Source organism: Ctenopharyngodon idella, chromosome 11 (genome assembly GCF_019924925.1).
Source record: "Ctenopharyngodon idella isolate HZGC_01 chromosome 11, HZGC01, whole genome shotgun sequence".
Classification (NCBI taxonomy): Eukaryota; Metazoa; Chordata; class Actinopteri; order Cypriniformes; family Xenocyprididae; genus Ctenopharyngodon; species Ctenopharyngodon idella.
Window position 1 is genome coordinate 7,011,589 of NC_067230.1, and position 20,666 is coordinate 7,032,254.

At 39.1% G+C, this 20,666-nt stretch overlaps 2 protein-coding genes across 13 annotated transcripts in view; one reads left to right on the forward strand and one right to left on the reverse strand.

The window, feature by feature from the left end:
• Positions 1–15,780, forward strand: part of magi1b (membrane associated guanylate kinase, WW and PDZ domain containing 1b) — a 149,777-nt gene extending 133,997 nt beyond the window's left edge. For 8 of the 12 annotated variants that reach the window (XM_051912005.1, XM_051912007.1, XM_051912004.1 and 5 more), the window contains 6 exons: positions 2,941–3,144; positions 7,258–7,351; positions 7,988–8,075; positions 9,111–9,254; positions 10,015–10,153; positions 13,974–15,780. In XM_051912005.1, coding sequence (XP_051767965.1) covers positions 2,941–3,144; positions 7,258–7,351; positions 7,988–8,075; positions 9,111–9,254; positions 10,015–10,153; positions 13,974–15,142 — 1,838 coding nt within the window. In that variant the 3' untranslated portion in view covers positions 15,143–15,780. Of the gene's footprint in view, positions 1–2,940; positions 3,145–7,257; positions 7,352–7,987; positions 8,076–9,110; positions 9,255–10,014; positions 11,421–11,523; positions 11,604–13,973 lie in introns of those variants that run through there. The other 4 variants (XM_051912015.1, XM_051912016.1, XM_051912014.1 and 1 more) reach the window with 3 other exon arrangements.
• A 1,726-nt stretch (positions 15,781–17,506) lies between these two features.
• Positions 17,507–19,486, reverse strand: rhol (rhodopsin, like). The gene has a single exon (XM_051913115.1). The coding sequence runs from the start codon at positions 19,115–19,117 to the stop codon at positions 18,050–18,052; it is 1,068 nt and encodes a 355-aa protein (XP_051769075.1). The 5' UTR covers positions 19,118–19,486; the 3' UTR covers positions 17,507–18,049.
• Between the last annotated feature and the right edge of the window lie 1,180 nt (positions 19,487–20,666).

A 20,666-nucleotide genomic window follows, 5' to 3' on the forward strand; every position in this document is an offset into this window, starting at 1 on the left:
CGCGCTCTGACAACGGAAGTGATGTCTCGCACTCATTGAAGCAAAGCGCGAGACATCAGTTCCGTCATCAGAGCGTGTTTTTTTTGACCTCACTAACCGGATGCTGAACGGAGTTGGACATAGTGGTGTTTTAGAGGTAAAAAATGATATAAATACTGTTCGGTTTCTCGCACAAACCGATCGTTCCGTGTCTTAGGACATCAATGTGTCGTCACGAGCCGCAGGGTTTAATTTGGATTTGTCTGTCGTGTTTATTTGACTCTTATAGTTGGAGTTCCCATTTACACGCATTATTTGACTGACAGACTGCGACGGTTGGAGTTAAAAATCATCATTTGTGTTCTACTGAAGAAACAAAGTCACCTACATCTTGGATGCCCTGGGGGTAAGCAGATAAACATCAAATTTTCATTTTTGGGTGAACTACCCCTTTAACACACAAAAAAGCATGTGTTCTTTAATTTGCGCGTCAGCATTAGATCATGCGCAAAACTTGCCATTCCCATCGGCGCATTTGTGGAATTGTCCTGCACGCGGACAGGTACCCACGGGTACCCGACGGGTGACCCGCCAAATTTTATGTAATGGGTGGAATAATATTTACGTGTCGGGTGCGTGTCGGACGCGTGGTAGGCACGGGTAGACTACGGGTCCAATAGCCAAGACTATTCCAACTCAAATCGGTGCATTTGACAGCTGCTTTCAAATGGTCCCGTGCTTGTGTTCACGCTCTGTCTGAAGACCGTTAAAGGCTTCTAATTACAGCAGGATTTGTAGCGCTGAGCATTGTAGCCAATCGCGCTGCATCTGATTGAAAGCTATAGTGATTATTAAAGGGAGCGTGCTTTGCTCACTTTATGTATTTAATATAGGCTATTTACAATTTGAATAAAAGTTTTAGAATATTTTTCGCGCTGCTACAAAGAGGACCAGCAGCCAGGTAAACACTACTGAGTTTCAGAAGAGACAACCACTTTTAAATACCGTGTGAATCTGATATTTACTAGCTTTAAGCTTACAGTTAAATAGCCCTACTAAAACATTCTTTGTTCTATTATTTTACTTGTGTTGTTTAATGTAATGTTTAATTAGATGCAGCGACATATAATGCCTAATGTTGGTTTTATTGCTTGTCTTAGGCTACATGAGAAAAATATTTTTGTCTACCTGATGTAGGAGATTTAATGCGGGTGCGGGTCGGGTCGGGTGCGGGCTAAAATGAGTGTTTCTGTCGGATATCGGGTCGGGTGTGCTGTTAATAACTGCGGGTGCAGGGCGAGTGTGGGTTTATCAAACAGGACCCGTGCAGGTCTCTGAATTGTGCTCTCATGCTAATTTGCCCCGTTTAGTAAATCTAGCCCTAAAAGTTTTAAGGGGCTGTTCACACAAAACACGGTTTTGCATTTCCTTGCATTGTTTTTCCGTTGTTTTCTATGTAAATGTGCTAGATTAACGTGTTTGTCCGTTGTACTCACATCTTAAGTCTTTTACTGCGTCTCGTGCATGACACACCATTCTAAAAACGCAGCGTTCAAGTTAAAGGGTCAACTTTTAAATATCACGTTTTTTATTAATTCCACTGGCCAGCATCATTTTTAAGCACAAAAACGCGTTCTGTGTGAATGGCTCATTAAAGGATTAGTTCACTTCAGAATTAAAATTTCCTGATAATTTACTCGCCCCCATGTCATCCAAAATGTTTGTCTTTCTTTCTTCATTCGAAAAGAAATTAAGGTTTTTGAGGAAAACATTCCAGGATTTTTCTCCATATAGTGGGAAAAAAAATTGTCAAAAAAAAAAAAGATATACTTTTTAACCACAAATGCTCTGCAATGCGCCACACATTACGTAATCACATTGGAAAGGTCACGTGTGATGTAGGCAGAAGTACCGATCAAGTGTCTACAAAGCGAACATGCAAAGACTAAGTCAAACACCCTTTACAAAAAAGGTAAAACAACAATGTCAGACGATTTTGAAATTTGAAGGAGAAAAATAGACCGCGGTACTTCCGCCTACGTCATGAATGACCTTTCCAACCTGATTACGTAATGTGTGGTTCATCACAGAGCAGAGCAAGATGAGCATTTGTGGTTAAAAAGTATATAATTATTATTATTTTTTATTTTTTATTTTTTTGGAAAATGACCGATTGTTTTGCTAGACAAGACCCTTATTCCTTGGCTGTGAATAATGTAGAGCCCTTTGAAGCTGCACTGAAACTGCAATTTGGACCTTCAGCCCATTGTACCCTGTTGAAGTCCACTATATGGAGAAAAATCCTGGAATGTTTTAAAATTAGCCAATCAGAAAGGTTTTTGAATGGAGGGCATGTGGTTGAATTCAGCAAAATGGCAGAAATTAGCAAAACAGCTAACGGCACCTTTAGCGGCACACTACAGTAAGTAAACCACAAAGTGCAAACTTGAATAATCCTAATATTATCTAGTCATTTTCCATTATTCATCACACAGGCAGAGTTAAAGCACAATGCAGTGCTCTGAGGGAATTTCAAGAGTTTACACCTTTTTTCGCGTAATGAATAATTCAAAAGTGGTGGTGATTATTCACTGGATCTGAAGAGTGCTACAGAAATGATGCTTAAGGTGATCTAGCATGCATCCAAAAGTCTTTAATATCGCCAAATTCAGCAGATTCACTATGTCCATTCTTGCATACCTTTGCTGTCCATTCAGTAACATGCTTTTGTCTGTCCCAAGTTACTTTTGAGGTGTGTTTTGCTTGCAGGGCACAATTTGTGGGCATTCTATGAAAATGTTGGCACTTTAGCTTGGTGGCTTGGTGTATTAACCCCTACACATTCTCTCTTTCCCTTTTCTCTCTTTCTGTTTCTCTTTCTCCATCCCCACCAAAAAAAACAAAACAAAAATAACCATTTTAATTAAAACTCATACATGCTCAATCACTGTTGGCCAAAAGCTGGAAACGCATGTGTGGCAATGCCTCATAAAATAGGTCGCATCATCGAGGGAAGCCCAGCTGACCGCTGCGGGAAACTAAAAGTTGGAGACCGGATCCTGGCTGTAAATGGCTGCTCCATCACCAATAAGTCCCACTCAGATATCGTCAACCTGATCAAAGAGGCTGGAAACACGGTGACGCTGCGGATCATTCCAGGAGACGGTCAGTTTCTCTCTCATTCTCTTTCCCTTCAGTCAACCAGCATAGCTGAGAAGAAAACATATTGGGAATGTGGGTGTGTGCAATATGTGTAATAGCACGGCTTCTCAGCATACTGCTCTCGCGAGCCTCACAGTAATAATGTAGACGGTACGTTCAGCATTATTAGAAGAAGAATAATGAACAGGAACCTGTGAGGGGATCAACACACTGAATATGCAACACGCTCTTATAACCTTAGAGGCAGAACGCCTTCATATTGTGCTGTTGTAATAATGACAGATGGCACACCAACAAGGTTGGTCGGGGAGCAAAGACACAGCCGTACATAAGCGTCATGCACATTCTAATGTTTCCCCAGAGATTTCAGTAGCGTCACTATTGGTGGAAAGAAAAAAAGCAGCAGGATCTATGTGCTGCAGTCTTTATTAAATAACAAAAATCAAAATAGCCAAACACTCAGATTACTCAGAACTTCTCAAGAACTCGAACTGAACAACCAGTATACATTGATGATAATGGACAGAGAACAACTGAAGATGAGGGCTATAAAGGCACAGGGAAACAAACAGGCACTAAACGAGATAATTAACAAGCCACAGGTGAGATGCAACAGAAGAGCATGAACAAGAAAAACACAGGAAACTGAACTGAGAACAGTGCAAAACTAACTCAGACAAACTGAAGCAAAACAAAGACCAGACATGACAGGTAGCAACTTTTAAGAAAAATTGCATCTTTGGAAATTAAGTCAGAACTATGGAAGCTTCAAAAAAAAAAAAAAAAAAAGAATAATTGCAACTTTTTATCTCACAATTCTGACTTTTATTCTCAAAATTGCGAGTTTACATCTCACAATTCTGACTTTTATAAACTTGCAATTGCGAGATATAAAATCAGAATTGTGTGATACAAAGTCGCAATTGCGTGTTATATTCAGAATTGCGTGATATAAAGTCGCAATTCTGACTTTTTTTCTCAGAATTGAGCGTTTATATCTCGCAATTCAGACTTTTTTCTTGCAATTCTGACATCTTTTCTCAGAACTGTCAGATATAAACTCGCAATTGTTATAAAGGCCAATTCTGAGCAGTCGCGTGTTATAAAGTCAGAATTGCGACTTTATATCTCGCAATTATGACTTTATATCACGCAACTGTGAGTATATATCTCGAAATTCTGACATTATAACTCGCAATTCTGACTTTATAATTGTAAGTTTATATCTTGCAATTCTGACTTTATCCCCCGGTTTTACAGACAAGGCTTAAGCTAGTCCTAGACTAAAATGCATGTTTGAGCTGTTTTAACTGAAAGTAACTTGCACTGACATATCTTTAAATATGTCACTGCCATTGTTTTGTCTCAAGATGCACACCAGCAATGTTTTTTTTTTTTTTCTAAGGTATGTTTATAAAAGCTACTTAAATACCCTAATTGAAATAAAGCCTAATCCTGGCTTAGCCTAAGCCCTGTCTGTGAAACCGGACCTATAACTCGCAATTGCGACTTTATATCATGCAATTCTGACTTGATAACTCACAATTGCAAGTTTATATCACACAATTCTGACTTTATAACTCACAATTGCAAGTTTATTTCACACAATTCTGAGGAAAAAAAAAAAAGTCAGAATTGCGAGATGTAAACTTGCAATTGCAAGAAGAAAAAAAAGTCAGAATAATCAGATAAAAAGTTTCCCTTATTTATTAAACAAGCTTCTATACAGAAATGAACTGTAAGGATTGTTTTAGCAACATTTTATTTGTCAGAAAAATATGTTTATATTTTATAGAAAAATATATATTCACAGAAAATAAAATGTATTTATTTATTTATAGATTTTTTCCCCCCACTTTTCATGCTAACAAAAACTCTGTCTCTGACCTATATCTAAATACTAATTAGTTGTACTAAGTGTTTTATTTTCTTTGATTAAGTCTCATCTCACCTAGGGCACCAAGTGAGCCAGAACTGACACTGGTTCCCCCTCAAAAACGTAAGTGTTGGCCAATGGTATAACAGCTCATGGTATATGCGTGCATGCATGTGCCAATGTGTCGGTTCTCTATACTGAGTATTTTCCTCAGAGGGAAAGCGGCATGCAATAATGAGAAAGCTGTTTCCAGTGAAGTTTCGGCTCTACTATAATACGTGATGCCAAATACACTGGGGTCTGTCTGAGTTCTTCATACTCTTTAATCAGAGAGGAGGAGAGCGCTGGCATACTATGGGGATTTCCAAAATTGACAGAATGTGGGTGTGTACGTCTGGTTGTGTTTACAGGAGGGCGAAGACGGTTCGTTGTGGGTAGTTTTTCTTTTTTGCTTCCGTGAATATTACTTGACTGCAGTTACTAAACTGTACTCTTTTGCTTTCTTACTAGTTTATGTGTATAATTTATGCATAATTTATCATTTATGCATTTCTTGTGCTTTCTGAATGGAGAAAGAGGGAAAAAAACAAGATAAAACCATGAGATGAGGAAAGAGAGAGAACGCCAAGTCTGTTCCCAGCAGAGTGATGGGGAAAGGCTATTTTAAGACGTGGGATTCACGGGCTGTGCACTCATCAAAGTCCCCTCTCTCCCCCACAGTGACTGCCCAGTGGGGCGGAATTAAAGCAGCTTTTGAACGCAAGCAACAGCAGCCCGCATTTCATTGGTGACAGCTGATTTAAGAGATAGGCCAATGCAGTCAAAGCAAATGATCCAAGATCAATAAAACTAGTACAGTGGTTCACCCCAAAATGGATCAAAGGAGATGTTTTGAAGAATGTTTAAGCTGCTTTTTTCCTTTCGACAAAAGCATACAAAGACTACAGTCTGTCAAGCTCCAAAAAGTGCAAGAGGCACCATAAAATTACAATAAAATATAATGTATTCCTGGGATGTGTTCCTGGAATTTTCAGCAGCTTTTACTTCAGTCTTCAGTCTCTCATGATTCTTCGGAAATCATAATAATATGCTGATTTGGTGCTCAAGATATATATTATAACCAATGTTGAAAACTGTTGTGCTGTTTAATATATATATTTTTAAAGAACGCACTAAATTGATTTAAAAGTGACAGTAGAAACATTTATAATGTTACAAAAGATTTGTATTTTAAATAAATGCTGTTCTTTTGAACTTTCAATTAATCAAAGAATCATGAAAAAAATGTATCACGGTTTCTACAAAATCAACATTGATAATAATAAGAACCATTAATAGTAAGTGAGCATCAACAAATGATAATAATCGAGCACCAAATCAGCATATTAGAATGATCATGTGACACTAAAGTCTGGAGAACTGGCTGCTGAAAATTCAGCTTTGCCATCACAGGAAAAAATTCAATTTTAAAATAGTTATTTTGAATTGTAATAATATATCTAATAATAACAATATTACTGATGTTATTGTATTTCGGATCAAGTAAATACAGCCTTGGTGAGCATAAGAGACCTTTTTTAACATTTGAACATCTAAACAATATTTCAAAAACATAATTATTACAAGCTTTTGACCAGTAGTGTACAAAATATGACGTGTACAATATTTTCCAAGACCGAAAATTGAGTCATTATTCATATTATTCATAATTCAGTATAAATCTGATCATCTTCATTAGGTTTCAAATTTAATTCAGACTTGGGAACTCTAACCACAGCATGAACACTATTCAGGATATCTTAATTTATGTTCCATTGAAAGAATAAACTCATACAGGTTTGGAACTGCATGAGAGTAAATAAATGCTACAGAATATTCATTTCTGGGTGAATTATCCCTTCAACACGTGCTGTTGTAATTGTTAATGTCAGGGTAGATTGTGATATGAGATTACAGACAAAAGAGGGAAACTGGGTGTTCGGCTTAGCATGGTATTCGGTCATTAGGCTGTAATGTAATCTCTGAGATGAAAGCTGGAGCCAGAATGATAAATGTGCCGGTGTTCCTGCTGCCCAGCTGGAGTGCGCTTGCACAGTGCAGTAGTGCTAATGTTTTGTTGTATGGAAAATGGGCCTCTGATACTTGGTCCACAGGGTACACTTACACACTGCACATGCATTATGGGTAATGATGTAGAGGCTTCTCTATCTTCCTTAACATTTTCGATGTTCCTCCTGCAGAGTCCTCCAATGCATCACTGCTGACCAACGCTGAGAAGATTGCAACCATAACTACCACACACACACCTCAACAGCAAACTGCACCTGAGCCAAGGTACACCTGAACTTAAAAACACCCATACCATACAGCCATTTTGAGTTGGATTAAAAAAGGAATTTGAAGTCATTTAAGTTATGTAATATTTTTGATGGTTGCTCGTTATTTATTTATGAAAGGAAATCACATCAGCTACTCCATTAAAAAATGTAATGTGACTCCAAAATGTATTTGGACACTTAAGTCACATTTAAAATTTAATGAACTTCTTTGCTTCGGATAACAATAAATCAAACCAGTTGGTATCAGTGCTTTTCAGAAAGCTAACTTTTCAGAGCCATTTTTACTGGTTCCAAAATTGTTTTTTGATAGTTTGGGCTCAAGATATTTGGAAGAATGTTTGTAACCAAGCAGATCTCGCCCCCCATTGACTGCCATAGTATTTTTTATTTCCTACCATGGTAGTCAATGGGGGAGCGAGATCTGCTTGGTTACAAACATTCTTCCAAATATCTTCCTTGTTCAGCAGAACAAAGAAATTTATACAGCTTTGGAACAACTTGAAGGGGAGTAAACAATGACAGAATTTAAATTTTTGGGTGAACTATCCCTTTAAGTGTCCAAATGCTTTTTGAGGCTGCAATGTATCAGTGTTCACAATTTTACAAAAGTTTTGTTTGTCTTTTTCCCCAGAAACAACACCAAACCAAAACAGGAGTCTTTTGAGTTCAAAGCCCCACAAGCTCCACCTCCTCCAGCTCCGACACAAACTTCAAATCAGGTACATCGCTCAATTCATCCCCTACACTGCCATCTCCTTCAGATTTTTTGTCCTCTGAGAGAGGGCATGCCAGTAGTTTGATGAACTGTCAAAAACAAAAGACAGCAAAATCTTTGAACTACTAAAGCGAATTTATGAAACATACCTTATGAACAGGGCTTGACATTAACTTTTTTGCTCATCAGCCACTGTGACTAGTGGTTTTCCAAAGTTACTAGCCACAAAGATGTTGACTGTTAGCAATAAGCAGTGAAAAATAACTCAATTTAATTTAACTCAACTGAGAGGTGGCTTTTTGTGTGCGCACTTTGAGAATGAGTAAAATTATGTGCAATATGCGCAATCCCATGCTGAAATTCAAGCCCCGTAACACCAACAATATTGATCCAGAGTAAATGAAACCAGTGAGTGAGGGAAGGTGGGTTTGTGTCAACTCGCTGTAGGAGAGATGAGAGAGCAAGAAAGCGCAGCTGGTATCATGTGTCTATTCTGCGGAAAATGAGTATTGGAAGCATTTCAGATATTTCAGTATCTATGTGTATCGAAAAATCTATATTTTTGACAACACTACATTGCACTTAGTTTATTATTTCAGATACCATTTTAAAGGACTACAATTGAAAAGTGTATATATTATATATAAAATTCAACCCGCCAAAGTGGCTAGTAGGAGTGACTGCGTTTCACGCCACTGCTGAAATCCACTTGCAGGTTGGTGGGTGTTAATGTCAACTCAAGCCCTTCTTATGACTAATTTTACACTAGAAGTTTCCCTTATTCTATAATTGTATGGTGGTATTTTGGACTTTGAATGTGTTCGTTGGTGCCTCGTGATGGCCCTGTTTCCCTTTACCCAAAACCATCAGAGCCAGATCAATTATTTAAGCTATTCCTCTGATGATGCTACTATCAAATGCATGTTAGTTTCCTGCTGGTGTCTTGTTACCTTTGCTGAAATGGGAGCCTTGATTAAAAAAAAAAAAGCACAATTATAGATTCATCACTGACCTTGGCGTGTATGTGTTTGTGTTTTAGGATGCTGAATTCTACTCTGTTGATCTGGAGAGGGACAATAAAGGCTTTGGTTTCAGCCTTCGAGGGGGTCGAGAGTACAACATGGACCTGTATGTGCTGAGACTAGCAGAGGACGGAGCAGCCGTGCGAAACGGAAAGATGAGGGTAAGTGCAGCTAACCGTGAACATCAGTATGCGCATATTAGGATTTAATCTTACTTGAATCAGAATCAGCATCTGAATGAGTAATCTGAGCTTACATTCATTACCTAAAAAGATGCCCCAGAACTAGTTATGATAGATGGCCATTATTTATATGAGTGGTACTTAAAGGGTTAGTTCACCCAAAAATGAAAATTCTGTCATTATTTACTCACCCTCATGTCGTTCTATATCCATAAGACCTTCATTCAACTTCGGAACTTTCCACAGTTAGAACCCCCCACAACAACAAATCCCGTTAGCATCTGTATAACACATTGCTCGTCTCAGGACCCAGACTTGCATCAGAATAGCACATTTAATTTCTATCCCCATAGTAATCTTAGAAGTAATGTTAAAATGTGGATTTTTAAAGTAAATAATAAATAGAGTGATTAACAGTCCATTAGCATCAATGCTAACAGCCGCTGTACTAAGCTCTGCAAGTTAGATGAGAGGATAGCAACGCATAGCGGCTCTGTGAAGCGCAACGAGTTGTCAGCCGAAGACCCATTTATGTGGAAACGGTATTCCCTTGATGGAAAGCGCTGACAGATAACCAGAGGCAGAGAGGGAAAATAGAACAAAGGAAATTCTACCTTTCTCTTCATCTTTAGCTTTCTCTACGCATGACGATGTTTTCTGGATGTCACCGCTAAATATAGGTACCATTGCCTTATTTTTATTCTCTCTGCATCCTCTCTCCCGCTCTGTATCGCTCTAGGTTGGAGATGAGATCCTGGAGATCAATGGGGAGAGCACCAAGGGCATGAAGCACGCCCGTGCCATTGAACTGATCAAAAACGGTGGCCGAAAAGTCCACCTGGTCCTAAGGAGGGGGGACGGCTCGGTGCCAGAATATGGTGGGTCAATCTACGAGAACATCCCCTTCTCCCCTGTCTTCACACCTTGAGGAGTTTCCCCCACGGGGGTCGACAACACCACCACCTCTTCTTTTCTGCGCACTGGTCCTCTCCTCTGACCTCCTCCCGGGTGATGGGCCTTCCTCTTGCTGCTGTTGCCCCCCCTTGCCTCGGTGCACTGGGCTAGCCTAGGGGACTATGGGATATGTGGCTTTTGGGTGGTGGTTGTGGCACATGCTTTTCGTAATACTTCACAAGAATAAAAAAAAAAACGCAAAGCGAGGAGGCAGAAATATTAACATTTCTAAAACTGGATATACGTTTATTGTTTTTCAGAGAAAAAAAATATGATAAACTCTGCCATGCCCTCCATTGAGGTGGCACGACCATGTCAGTGAGTTGTAACATATTTATGATATTTATTGAAGGTGAATGTAAGCTACTGAGAAGGGTCTTTAAAGAGACTCCATGACTACAAACGCATTCTGGTATCATTAGCCGTTTCGGTGAAAACTCACAATACTGTATTCAACATATTCACAGATCTTTTTGCACGTTGTACATGTCAACTGCTTCATTGCAAACTTTACAGATGGTTCTTAAACTCCACATTCCATTATCGTTTTTTTTTTTTTTTTTGTATTTAACGGATTGTTATCAGACGTTACATTTTTTCCATTTACAGACAGAAAGCAACTCACTTATTGAGCATAATGTCAGTGCCGCATGATGTCAGTGAATATCTAAATGTGTTTTTTTTTTCTTGTCAATTTCCATAATATTTATGGAAAATTCATGTACTAATTTGCCACAGTTATTTTTTATGCTTTTGTTTTCGGTTTTGACCATTTAAAGATGCTCATTCATGTATTTTGTCGAGTTCAGAATGTGATATAATGTGTCCTTTCCCGCACCAACATGATATCTCTGTGAGGTTGTATATTTTTATACCATTTTGTACTTGTTTTTCTCATTTTTCTCTTCCATGTCTCACCACTTTTGTTTTCTTTCTGTTTGCAATGTAAACTGCTTCATATGGTGTGTGTGTTTGTGCACATAAGCTTATTACGGCATCCACATCTCACTGTCTTTTGGTTGATTTGCTGCTGGGCGAGTGTGTGCGCGTGTGTGTGTGGGTATACGTGTGCGAGCTTGGTTCCGGCTCTCTCTGTTACTGTTGATTTTTCACTCAAGGGTGGGGGCGTTTTATGGACAATCTCTATCTTTGACTAATTGATAAAATAAACACTGTTTCCATTGCAAAAGAGCATAACTCTCTCACGACTGTTGTTTCAGGGATCTAAATGCTTCTCTCTCTTCTTTTTTATCTACTCTTTTTTGTTGTTCTGGGCTCTTCCTTCCACCCATAGCGATGGTTGCTCCCCAAGTCGCTGCTTGTATGAGATCTGAAAAGACAGCAGAGCCTGCTTTCTACCAAAATCAGACCACGGTTTGTAGATCCCGTGTTCCGTCTCATCACATCTCTGGCAGTTTTCTGTGCTGTGGCTTCCTCTCAACTGTACTGTCCCTTGCAAGTTCATTTACACAAGAATGCATTGCCAGTGCTGTGGCCATTCCTGACATTGTGACCTGAATGAGTGGGTTCATTCTTGCATTTAAAGTTTGCCGACATCCCCACAGACAAAATGAAAACCTCATCAATGAATGCAATTTTTTTTTTTTGTTATTAGTGGGTGTTTTGTTTTTTTTTGTTTTTTGTCATGCGTTTCTTTTTTTTTCTTTTTTTTTGTCGACGTTTGCCACCCACCAAAGCCATTACCCGGTACAGGTAAATTTTCTTTGACTCTTTGGATCCTTGTCTATCTTAGGCATGTAGAAAATATATAGCTCGAAGTGCTTCTACCTGTAGAATCTTAGTTTTGAACTGCTTCAGAAAAGAGTCGTGGGAACAAAAATGTTTGCCTGCAAGTTTTGCCTCAGGTTTGTTACATCCAATTTTTCTAATCATGTAGACATGTCTGTCTCAAACCAGTCCATTACGTTTGGAGTTAAATAATTAGAAATCAATTTGAACGGCATTTAAAAGCATCAAATGCATGAGTTTGTGTCAGATGAGTATCATCATCATCTGCATCAACACTAAACTAAAACTATTAAATTGTTGCTTGAACACATTCAAACAGAATTACCAAGTACGTTAACATGCACATTTACAACAGTATAGCCGAGCTCCAGTCATTCGGACTCTGTGCCCCTCATACACTACATGATTTTCTGTGGAATCTGTGAAGTCTGACTGACCGAAATACGCAGACTGGCTCTGACTTGCGGTGTTGCCTCCAATCAGGGCGAAAATCATGTAGTGTATTCCAGCCTTGATTATTGTTTTAGTTCAACTGAAATCAAACTTTTAAGGTGCATTTAAACATACTTAAAGTTTTAGTTCACCCAAAAATAATTCTGTCATTAATTACTCACCCTCATGTCATTCCACACCCGTAAGACCTTCGTTCATCTTCAGAACACAAATTATCCAAGAGCTCTGACTCCTCAACAGACAACAATTTAACCACCTATTTCAAGTAGGGCTGGGATAAAAATTGTTGCAATAAATCGAGAAATGATTCTGGATCGATTCTGAGATTTTCCGAATGCATTGCGATTCTCTTGAAGCTATTCTGAGCTTGATTTGTAACAGCAGATGGCGCTCAAGGCTAGTTTTTAACCGTACACTCAAATGGTCATGAAGAAGACCACTCGTGCATTCGGCTGAGTCTGAGAATGTACTTGCACATCAGAATGCTTTTATGACGTGAGATTAATGTAAACAGGCCACTGCAAACACCCTTCATAATTCACTTCAACCTTTTCGAACTTTATGTATGATTATTTTATAGAAGGGATTATTTTATAGGCCGTTTCTAAAGCACGCAGAGAAAGCCCAGAATCGATTTGAGAGAGAATCGTGATGCATTCGGAAAATCTCAGAATTCATCCAAAATCATTTCTCGATGTATTGCAATGCTTTGTCCCAGCCCTACTTTCAAGGTCCCGAAAGGTACTAAAGAAATCGTTAAAATAGTCCATGTGATTGCAGTGGGTCGACCTTCATTTTATGAAGTGACAAGAATACATTTTGTGCTCAAAAACAAAACAAAAATAATGATTTTATTCAACAATATCTTCTCTTCTGTGTCATACGCTGTTTACATCCAGTGCTTCCAGGTTTTATGTCAGAACGCGAGTCATTATTGGCCGGCTCCTGCGCCAGCATCGCATGCATGCATCGTGCTGCTCGCGTGAAAAGCGTCGGCCAATACTGAGCCGGCGTTCTGATGTGGAACCCAGAAGCGCTGGACTTAAACAGCGTAGGAGAATGTCACAGAAGAGAAGATATTGTTGAATAAAGTCATTATTTTTGTTTTGTTTTTGGGCACAAAAAGTATTCTCGTCGCTTCTTAAAATTAAGGTTAAACCACTGCAGTCACATGGACCATTTTAACGATGTCTTTAGTACCTTTCTGGACCTTGACAGTGGTGGTTAAATTGCTGTCTATGGATGAGTCATACATCTCTCGGATTTCATCAAAAATATCTTAGTGTTCCGAAGATGAACGAAGGTCTTACGGTTGTGGAATGACATGAGGGTGAGTAATTAATGACAGAATTTTCTTGTTTGGGTGAACTAACCCTTTAATGGGGGCACTGTTGTCTAGTCATGGTAACAGCCAAACCAATATCAGCTTTTCATGGAAATATAGTAAGGTTAAAGACACATTCACAATCCATCACATAACATGATACTTGTTCAGGCAGTAAATGATAACTGAGTTCACCCATAATTACTCATATCTTACAGACGGCATCAACGACGGCAACGGCCTCGGCGCCGGTGCACAAACTGTTTCGGAAGTGAACGCAGCTCCTCCCGAAAGTCGGCCCCACCCACCATCGGAGTCCAGCTATCCACCAGACCTTCACAAATCATCACAAAATGACGACAGGAGGGGGCGGGAGCCGGGCCAACGGGAGCACGGCCACCGGTCAAACCACCGTCACAACAACCACAGACACCGCTCCCCTGAAAAGAAAAGCAGGAGCAAGGGTCACGGAAAGGACAGCGGAACTTCAAAGCCTCACAAGAGGAAGGGCGACAAGAAGAGGTCCAGCACGGATGACTCACAGCATCATCACCACCACCACCACAGTCACAACCACCAACACCACCGGAGGCACCGCTCCCCAGACAAGCGCAGAGCTCGGAGCGCCGAGAACACCTTGGACAGTCGATACAACCAGAGACAAGGTCGCTCACCGGATAGACGGCATCATCGCCACTCTTCCCCTCGCAGACACAGTTCACCTCAGCGTTCACCCCACCGATCTGGTTATCGCCACAGTTCTCCTTACCGTCGTAGATCTCCCTACCGCTCCCCTCAACGCTCCAGATACCAGTCTCCCTCAAGACGTCCTACAGCTTCTTCAGATAAACCCTACAACGACGAGTTCGACAGGGTGGTGGATGAGACCTTAAAGGAACCTCCTCCTCCGAAGCCTCCATCCCGCTCCGAGAGCATTCCACTTTTGGCAGCATCCCTGGACCGGCTCAGTCTGGATAACACCCTACAGAGAGAGCCTCCCAGCTACCTTGATGCCTATCGTGATTCGACCCTTCTCCGCGGGGCTTCTCGTGACGGCACCTTTCCCCGCGTTCGGACACCTGACTCGGATTCGGCTTTCCGGAACTACAACTCTTTATTGAGGGGCCGCTCCCCTGTGAGAACTGGAGGCAGACAGGATGGATACCGTAGAGACGAGTCTCCGGTTTCATACTCGTACCGGACGAGGAGTCTAAGTCGAGACTTGTCTCCCATCAGAGGGTACCGCGATGAGGAGGAAGAGGAGGTGGGATCCCAGCTGAGTGGGTATTATAGCACGCTCAGATCCAATTACGGTAGATCTAACAACAACGTACCTGAGCCGAGGAGGAAGGCCTACAAAGAGAGCTCCAAAGACCTCAGCATCTGATGGGTCGACTAGGAAGGACACCACACCCAGAGCCCACTGTCCACACGAGCCTTCATCCAAGGACTGCGCAGACCCTGGATACTAAATTATTGATTTGAAAACTGGTGTTTTCTCATGGTTGAACATCTTTACAACTCTCAACAGCAGAAGAATGATTTCTTTTCTTTCCATCGAAGTGTCATTTGGTTTCTTTTATGACCCTTTTTATAAATCTGCTAGCAGTTCTACAGAGTTTGACAACTATGTATAAAGAAAACGATTATGTGCCTAACAGTACCATTCTTGGTGTTTTCTTTTGTTTTGTTTTACAAAGGACAGCCTTTTGGATTATGAAACCTTCTGTTACAGAGAGCCCTCTCATGCACCGAGCAGCTCAGTCAATGTGGTGCTCAGACATATACTGTGCATGTCTTTACACTTTCAATGTCTTTTCTCTCTTTTATTTTCTTTCTCTTCCCCAGTGCCACTGTTTTTTAGACATTTGACCAGAGTATAGCACAAGCCTGCATTCGTTTGTATATTTTTGACAGTTTGCAGTATGTGTACATTCAGAGGTGATCATTTTAAAAGAATGAAGGGATAATGAAATAAAAACTATGATGATAATGTTCAAAAAATAAAAACAGTATATATACACATTTTGATGGTCTTTCTTATAATTCTCAAGCTCACAAAGAGGAAATAGGCTAGTTAGCAGCCGGTTGAGCGGAGGATAACTTGGACTGTGAAATATATTCAAGATGGATGCGTGTGGGAGGTAGAGATGGTGTTTAACTGCACTGGGTTCTTTAACACTTTGCCAACATGTCTGGAAAATGAAGAGAAGGAGAGAACAAAGACTTCTTTATCTTCTTGGCAGTTCAAAAGGTGAAGGAAAAGAGATTCAATACACTACCCACGGAGTCGACAGCTTTTTAAAAAATCCAGCGAGAACAACTCCTCTCGGGTTATCAGATGAATAAGAGTCTGAGCCTTCCTCTCTGGCTTAAAGAGAATGATGTGAATGCATAAAAAGAGAAGTGCATCAGGTGTACTTTGTTCTCTACTACAGCCCTGGTAGGGATAGGTTAGGGTGGTTAGGGATCAGAGGGAATTAGTATGTCCTCTCTTGAACAACATAACTTTACAGAACGATAAACATTACAGACCCAGAAAAGTGTTTTGAAAATATCTTGAAACTTTCAGTTAATTTAGGTTTGCCCGACAAAATCTAGGGCTTTAAACTATTTAGTTAATGCTGGCACAGTTTAGTCTATAGCTAAATATTTAAAATATTTAAAATCATGATTTTAACACATGAAAAGATGACTGGGCAGAAGAACAATGTTGAAAGTTCTCTGAAATCTGGCATGAGACAAAAGTGGTTGATTCATTCCTGGTATGACATAGTGTTAGTTGAGCTACCTGGTGTGAATGGCTGTTATTTTGACCTCATTTTAGTCCCACTGCTGCATCCAAGAATAGAAGGCCTACATTTTGCAGAATAATAAAAAAAAAAAAAAAGAGTTGGAGTGACGTATAGCTACTGTTGCTTTCCAGCTGTGCAAAGTATGCTGACTTCCCAACATCTAGATCCAAGCAAAGATATCTATCTATCTATCTATCTATCTATCTATCTATCTATGCTAGCTTTTGTGCCTTTCTCTTCTATTTATGCAGGTTTCAATTTGTATTCTGTTGTACATCAGGGGAAGGGTAGGAGGTTTCTGGGTTGCTATAGTTACCTCAAGGTCATTTTTACAGAGTTTCATAGGCATTTGTTTCCAGAGAGCATGGCTCAAAAACTATAAAACGCCCATAAAGTAATGATCATGGAAACATTGATTGGATTTTATATGTTTAATTTTCCATGCTCACATACATGACAGAAAATGCAATTGTTTATAGTTGACTTTGGCAGTCAATGTCATTGTGTCAATGGTGCCTTGATCATTGTAAGGAAGGACATTTTGAAGTTTTGCCATCAACTGTTCGATATTGTAGTCTAGATTTCAGTCCAATAAATGACATTAAGTTTAACGTTAACTATAAAACCTTCATTGCCATTTACATTTAATAAAAAGTGATTCTTTGATTCATTCTCTGAAAACCTTTGTATTTATCTTGATCCTGTTTAGCACACACTCTTTTTCAGCTGTTGTTGCAGTGATCAGTGCATATATATATATATATATATATATACTGTATCTATCTATCTCTATATATAGATAGATAGATAGATAGATAGTGAAATATTATTAAAATATTAATTTGATTTAAATTTGCTTTTTATTTGAATATATTTTAAATGTAATTTATTCCTGTGATGGCAAAACTGATTTTTCATCATCATTACTTCACATGATCCTTCGGAAATCATTCTAATATGCTAATTTGCTGCACAAGAAACATTTCTTATTATTAACAATGTCGAAAACAGTTGTGCTGCTAATTTATTTTTGTAGAAACCATGATATATATTTTTTTAAGAAATATTTTGTAACAATGTAGAAGTCTTTACTGTCCCTTTTGATCAATGTAATGCATCCTTGCTAATCTCACTGACCTCACATATATATATAAAATCCCAATTATGAATATAATATATAACATCAAGATTTGAACCCAGGTCCTCTTGCACATTAAGAGTTGTGTGTCGCCCCTGAATTCACATATAAATATATAAAGTGCTGTTCTTATCATGCTATAATAATAATAATTGCACATATTATATATTTTTATATATATATATATTTAAAATCATTTTATCCCATTCACAGTCTGAGCTGTATTGAAACGCCTGTGTACTGAGATATTAGTATACAACTCAATCTGCCGTCAGAATTTTCCATATGTCCTTACAGGGAAGCTGTCATAAGTGGCAGGCAGTTGAATTGTAAATTCCACAAATAGCCTTGAGCATGACCCTCAGTCAGAAGAAGCAGAGCTTGAGGAGACGGATGAGGTCTCTGTCTTGGACTTTGAGGTGGAACTTACTTCCTCCTCATCCTGGAAAGGATCCTTTCCTGAGAACACTACTAACATCATGGAGTGACGGAACTGCTTATTCATCATGACGTAAATGAGTGGGTTGTAGAGCGCTGAGCTCTTGGCAAAGAATGCCGGGATGGTCATGAAAATAGGGCTGAACTGACTCCCTTGGTGGGTGAAGATATACCAGGCGACGCTGGCGTAGGGGACCCAACATATTAGGAAAGCGATGACCATGAGGATTACCATTCGGGTAACTTCTCGCTCGGCCCTCTGAGTAGTTTCAGATTCTTGCTGCTGGGCGGCTGCTACCTTGACAGCACAGAGCAGACGGCCATAGCAGAAAGAAATGATGGTGAGAGGGATTGTGAAGTGCACAAGGAACATGTAGATAACAAAAGACTCATTTTCAGTCTCAGGATTCAATGTGTAATAATCCACTCCGCATGAACACTGCAAGCCCTCAGGAATGTAGCGGGACCATCCAATTAGAGGCGGTATGGCACACGAACAGGCCATTGTCCAAGAGAAGGCAACACCGAAGGTGGCGTGGAGTTGCGTGAAGCGAAATTTAGTGAAGGGCTTGCAGACGACCACCCATCTCTCAACAGCCAAGACAACCAGAGACCAGAGCGCAATCTCACCACCGAGCGTAGCGAAGAGGCCCTCCAAGTTGCAGCCAGCACGTCCTAGGACAAAATATCCGTGTAAGGAGGTGTAGAAGGTCGTCGTGAATCCACCAAACACCATGAAGAGGTCGGCCACAGCTAAGTTCAGAAGGATGTAGTTCAGCGGGGTCCGAAGCTTCGTGTTTTCAATGGTCACATACAGTGTGAGGCCATTGATGGGGGTGCAGGTAACGATGAGGAAGAACATGTATGCGGCGACACAATAAAATGCCAGTGGCGATGCCAGGTAGAATTGTGGGTACTCGTAAGGGCTGCGCACCACTCCAGTCACATTGGACATGGGAACGTAAAAGTCCGGTCCCTCAGTGCCATTCATGATCGCTGGTTTGTTTCTCCACCTTTCGCTGTATGTTTGTTTGGTCTGGGAAATTGAGCACACTCTGTTTAAGTGCCTTTATAGGACAGATTATAGATTAGCATATTTGACTGCTCAGCAGAATATGGTTTAGACAATGCTTATGCTAATCTCTGCCTGCACTGACACACACTTACACTCATGGTGTGATCAGGTTATGTGGATTTAATCTGTCTACATCAATTGGGGTAAACAGATCAGTTAGTGCGTAGAGCAATTTAATACAACACATCTCCTGTTGTCTTCTTATTCAGTACATATCTTTAACATATTGTAAGTTTACTCAACAACTAAAGAGAGTAAAAGTAGATGAATGAAAATGTACATGAACTTTTTTTCAGCATAAAGATTTTAGGTTAAAAATAAAAGTGAAAGATTGTATGTTCTATATCTGGTCTTGTTTTTGTAAGTTGTTCACCAGTGTTTTGATTCGATTTCTATAGATTTAATTCTAACACTTAATATTTGACCCTAAAGTGCCTTACGCTATATGTACTCCAGAAAATTTTGGCAACAGATTACAAGCAATTTTATTTATTAAATTCGACAAATAGAATCGAGTTAGAATTAATCAAATCAATTCCTTAAATGTCAACCATTTAAAACAAGTAAAATTTAAACAAAAATATCTGAATAACAGACAGACGTCAAAGATGACATTAAGAACTCTTTATTTTTTATTGCCAACATTGAAGAAACCTGATGATAACAAGCAGAATCACTGAAGGAAAGAGAAACACAAGAATTAACAGAGGTTTAGATGTTGATGTTGATTTTATTGAAAATCTTTGGTCACCATTATGGTGATTAGTGCTTCATTTAGTTGGGCGGTTTGACTCTTTGCTTTTTATGTCAGTTTGTGGTTTTTGTAATGGTGTTTGCTAATTTTACACATTTTAAATGGTTGACTTTTAAGGAATTCATTAGATTAATTCTAACTCAATTCTTATATGTTGAATTTAATTAATAATATTGCTTGTAATCTGTTGCCACAATTTTACTGAGTAGATAGAGCATATTACTTTTTACTGAAATTCAAAACACTAATATAAAAACTGTTGAACATTTATATACAATAGTCAACATTTGTCCTAAAACCTTCTTCTTAGGACAACTTTGATTAACGTTTTTGATCCACTTCAAATGTTTACTACTGTAGTATGAGAGGAAATATTTATTTATTTGTTCAGTTTCTAATTTCTAACAGGATTGCCTTTAAATTCTGTAGTAGTGGTCAATAAAAGCCTGTCTAGAAATTGGACTTTGTAGACATGTTATTTAAGGACAATTTTAAATTATATTATTAGAATTTATAACTAGTTCTATTCTTAGAGCATATTTTTAATAATATTTAAATAGTTATTTTATAGCATATTTCTATTAATCATATTTCGACAGGCTTAGATTTTTAAGACAGTACACCACTATGATATAATATCTAATGTTTTATTTTCTTTATTATTATTTGATTTCAACAAAAGCTATTTTAATCAGGTTCTACTTGGTATTC

Coding starts and splice junctions, on each gene's coding strand:
- rhol (XM_051913115.1), bottom strand. CDS start 19,117: ATGAATGGCACTGAGGGACCGGACTTTTACGTTCCCATGTCCAATGTG.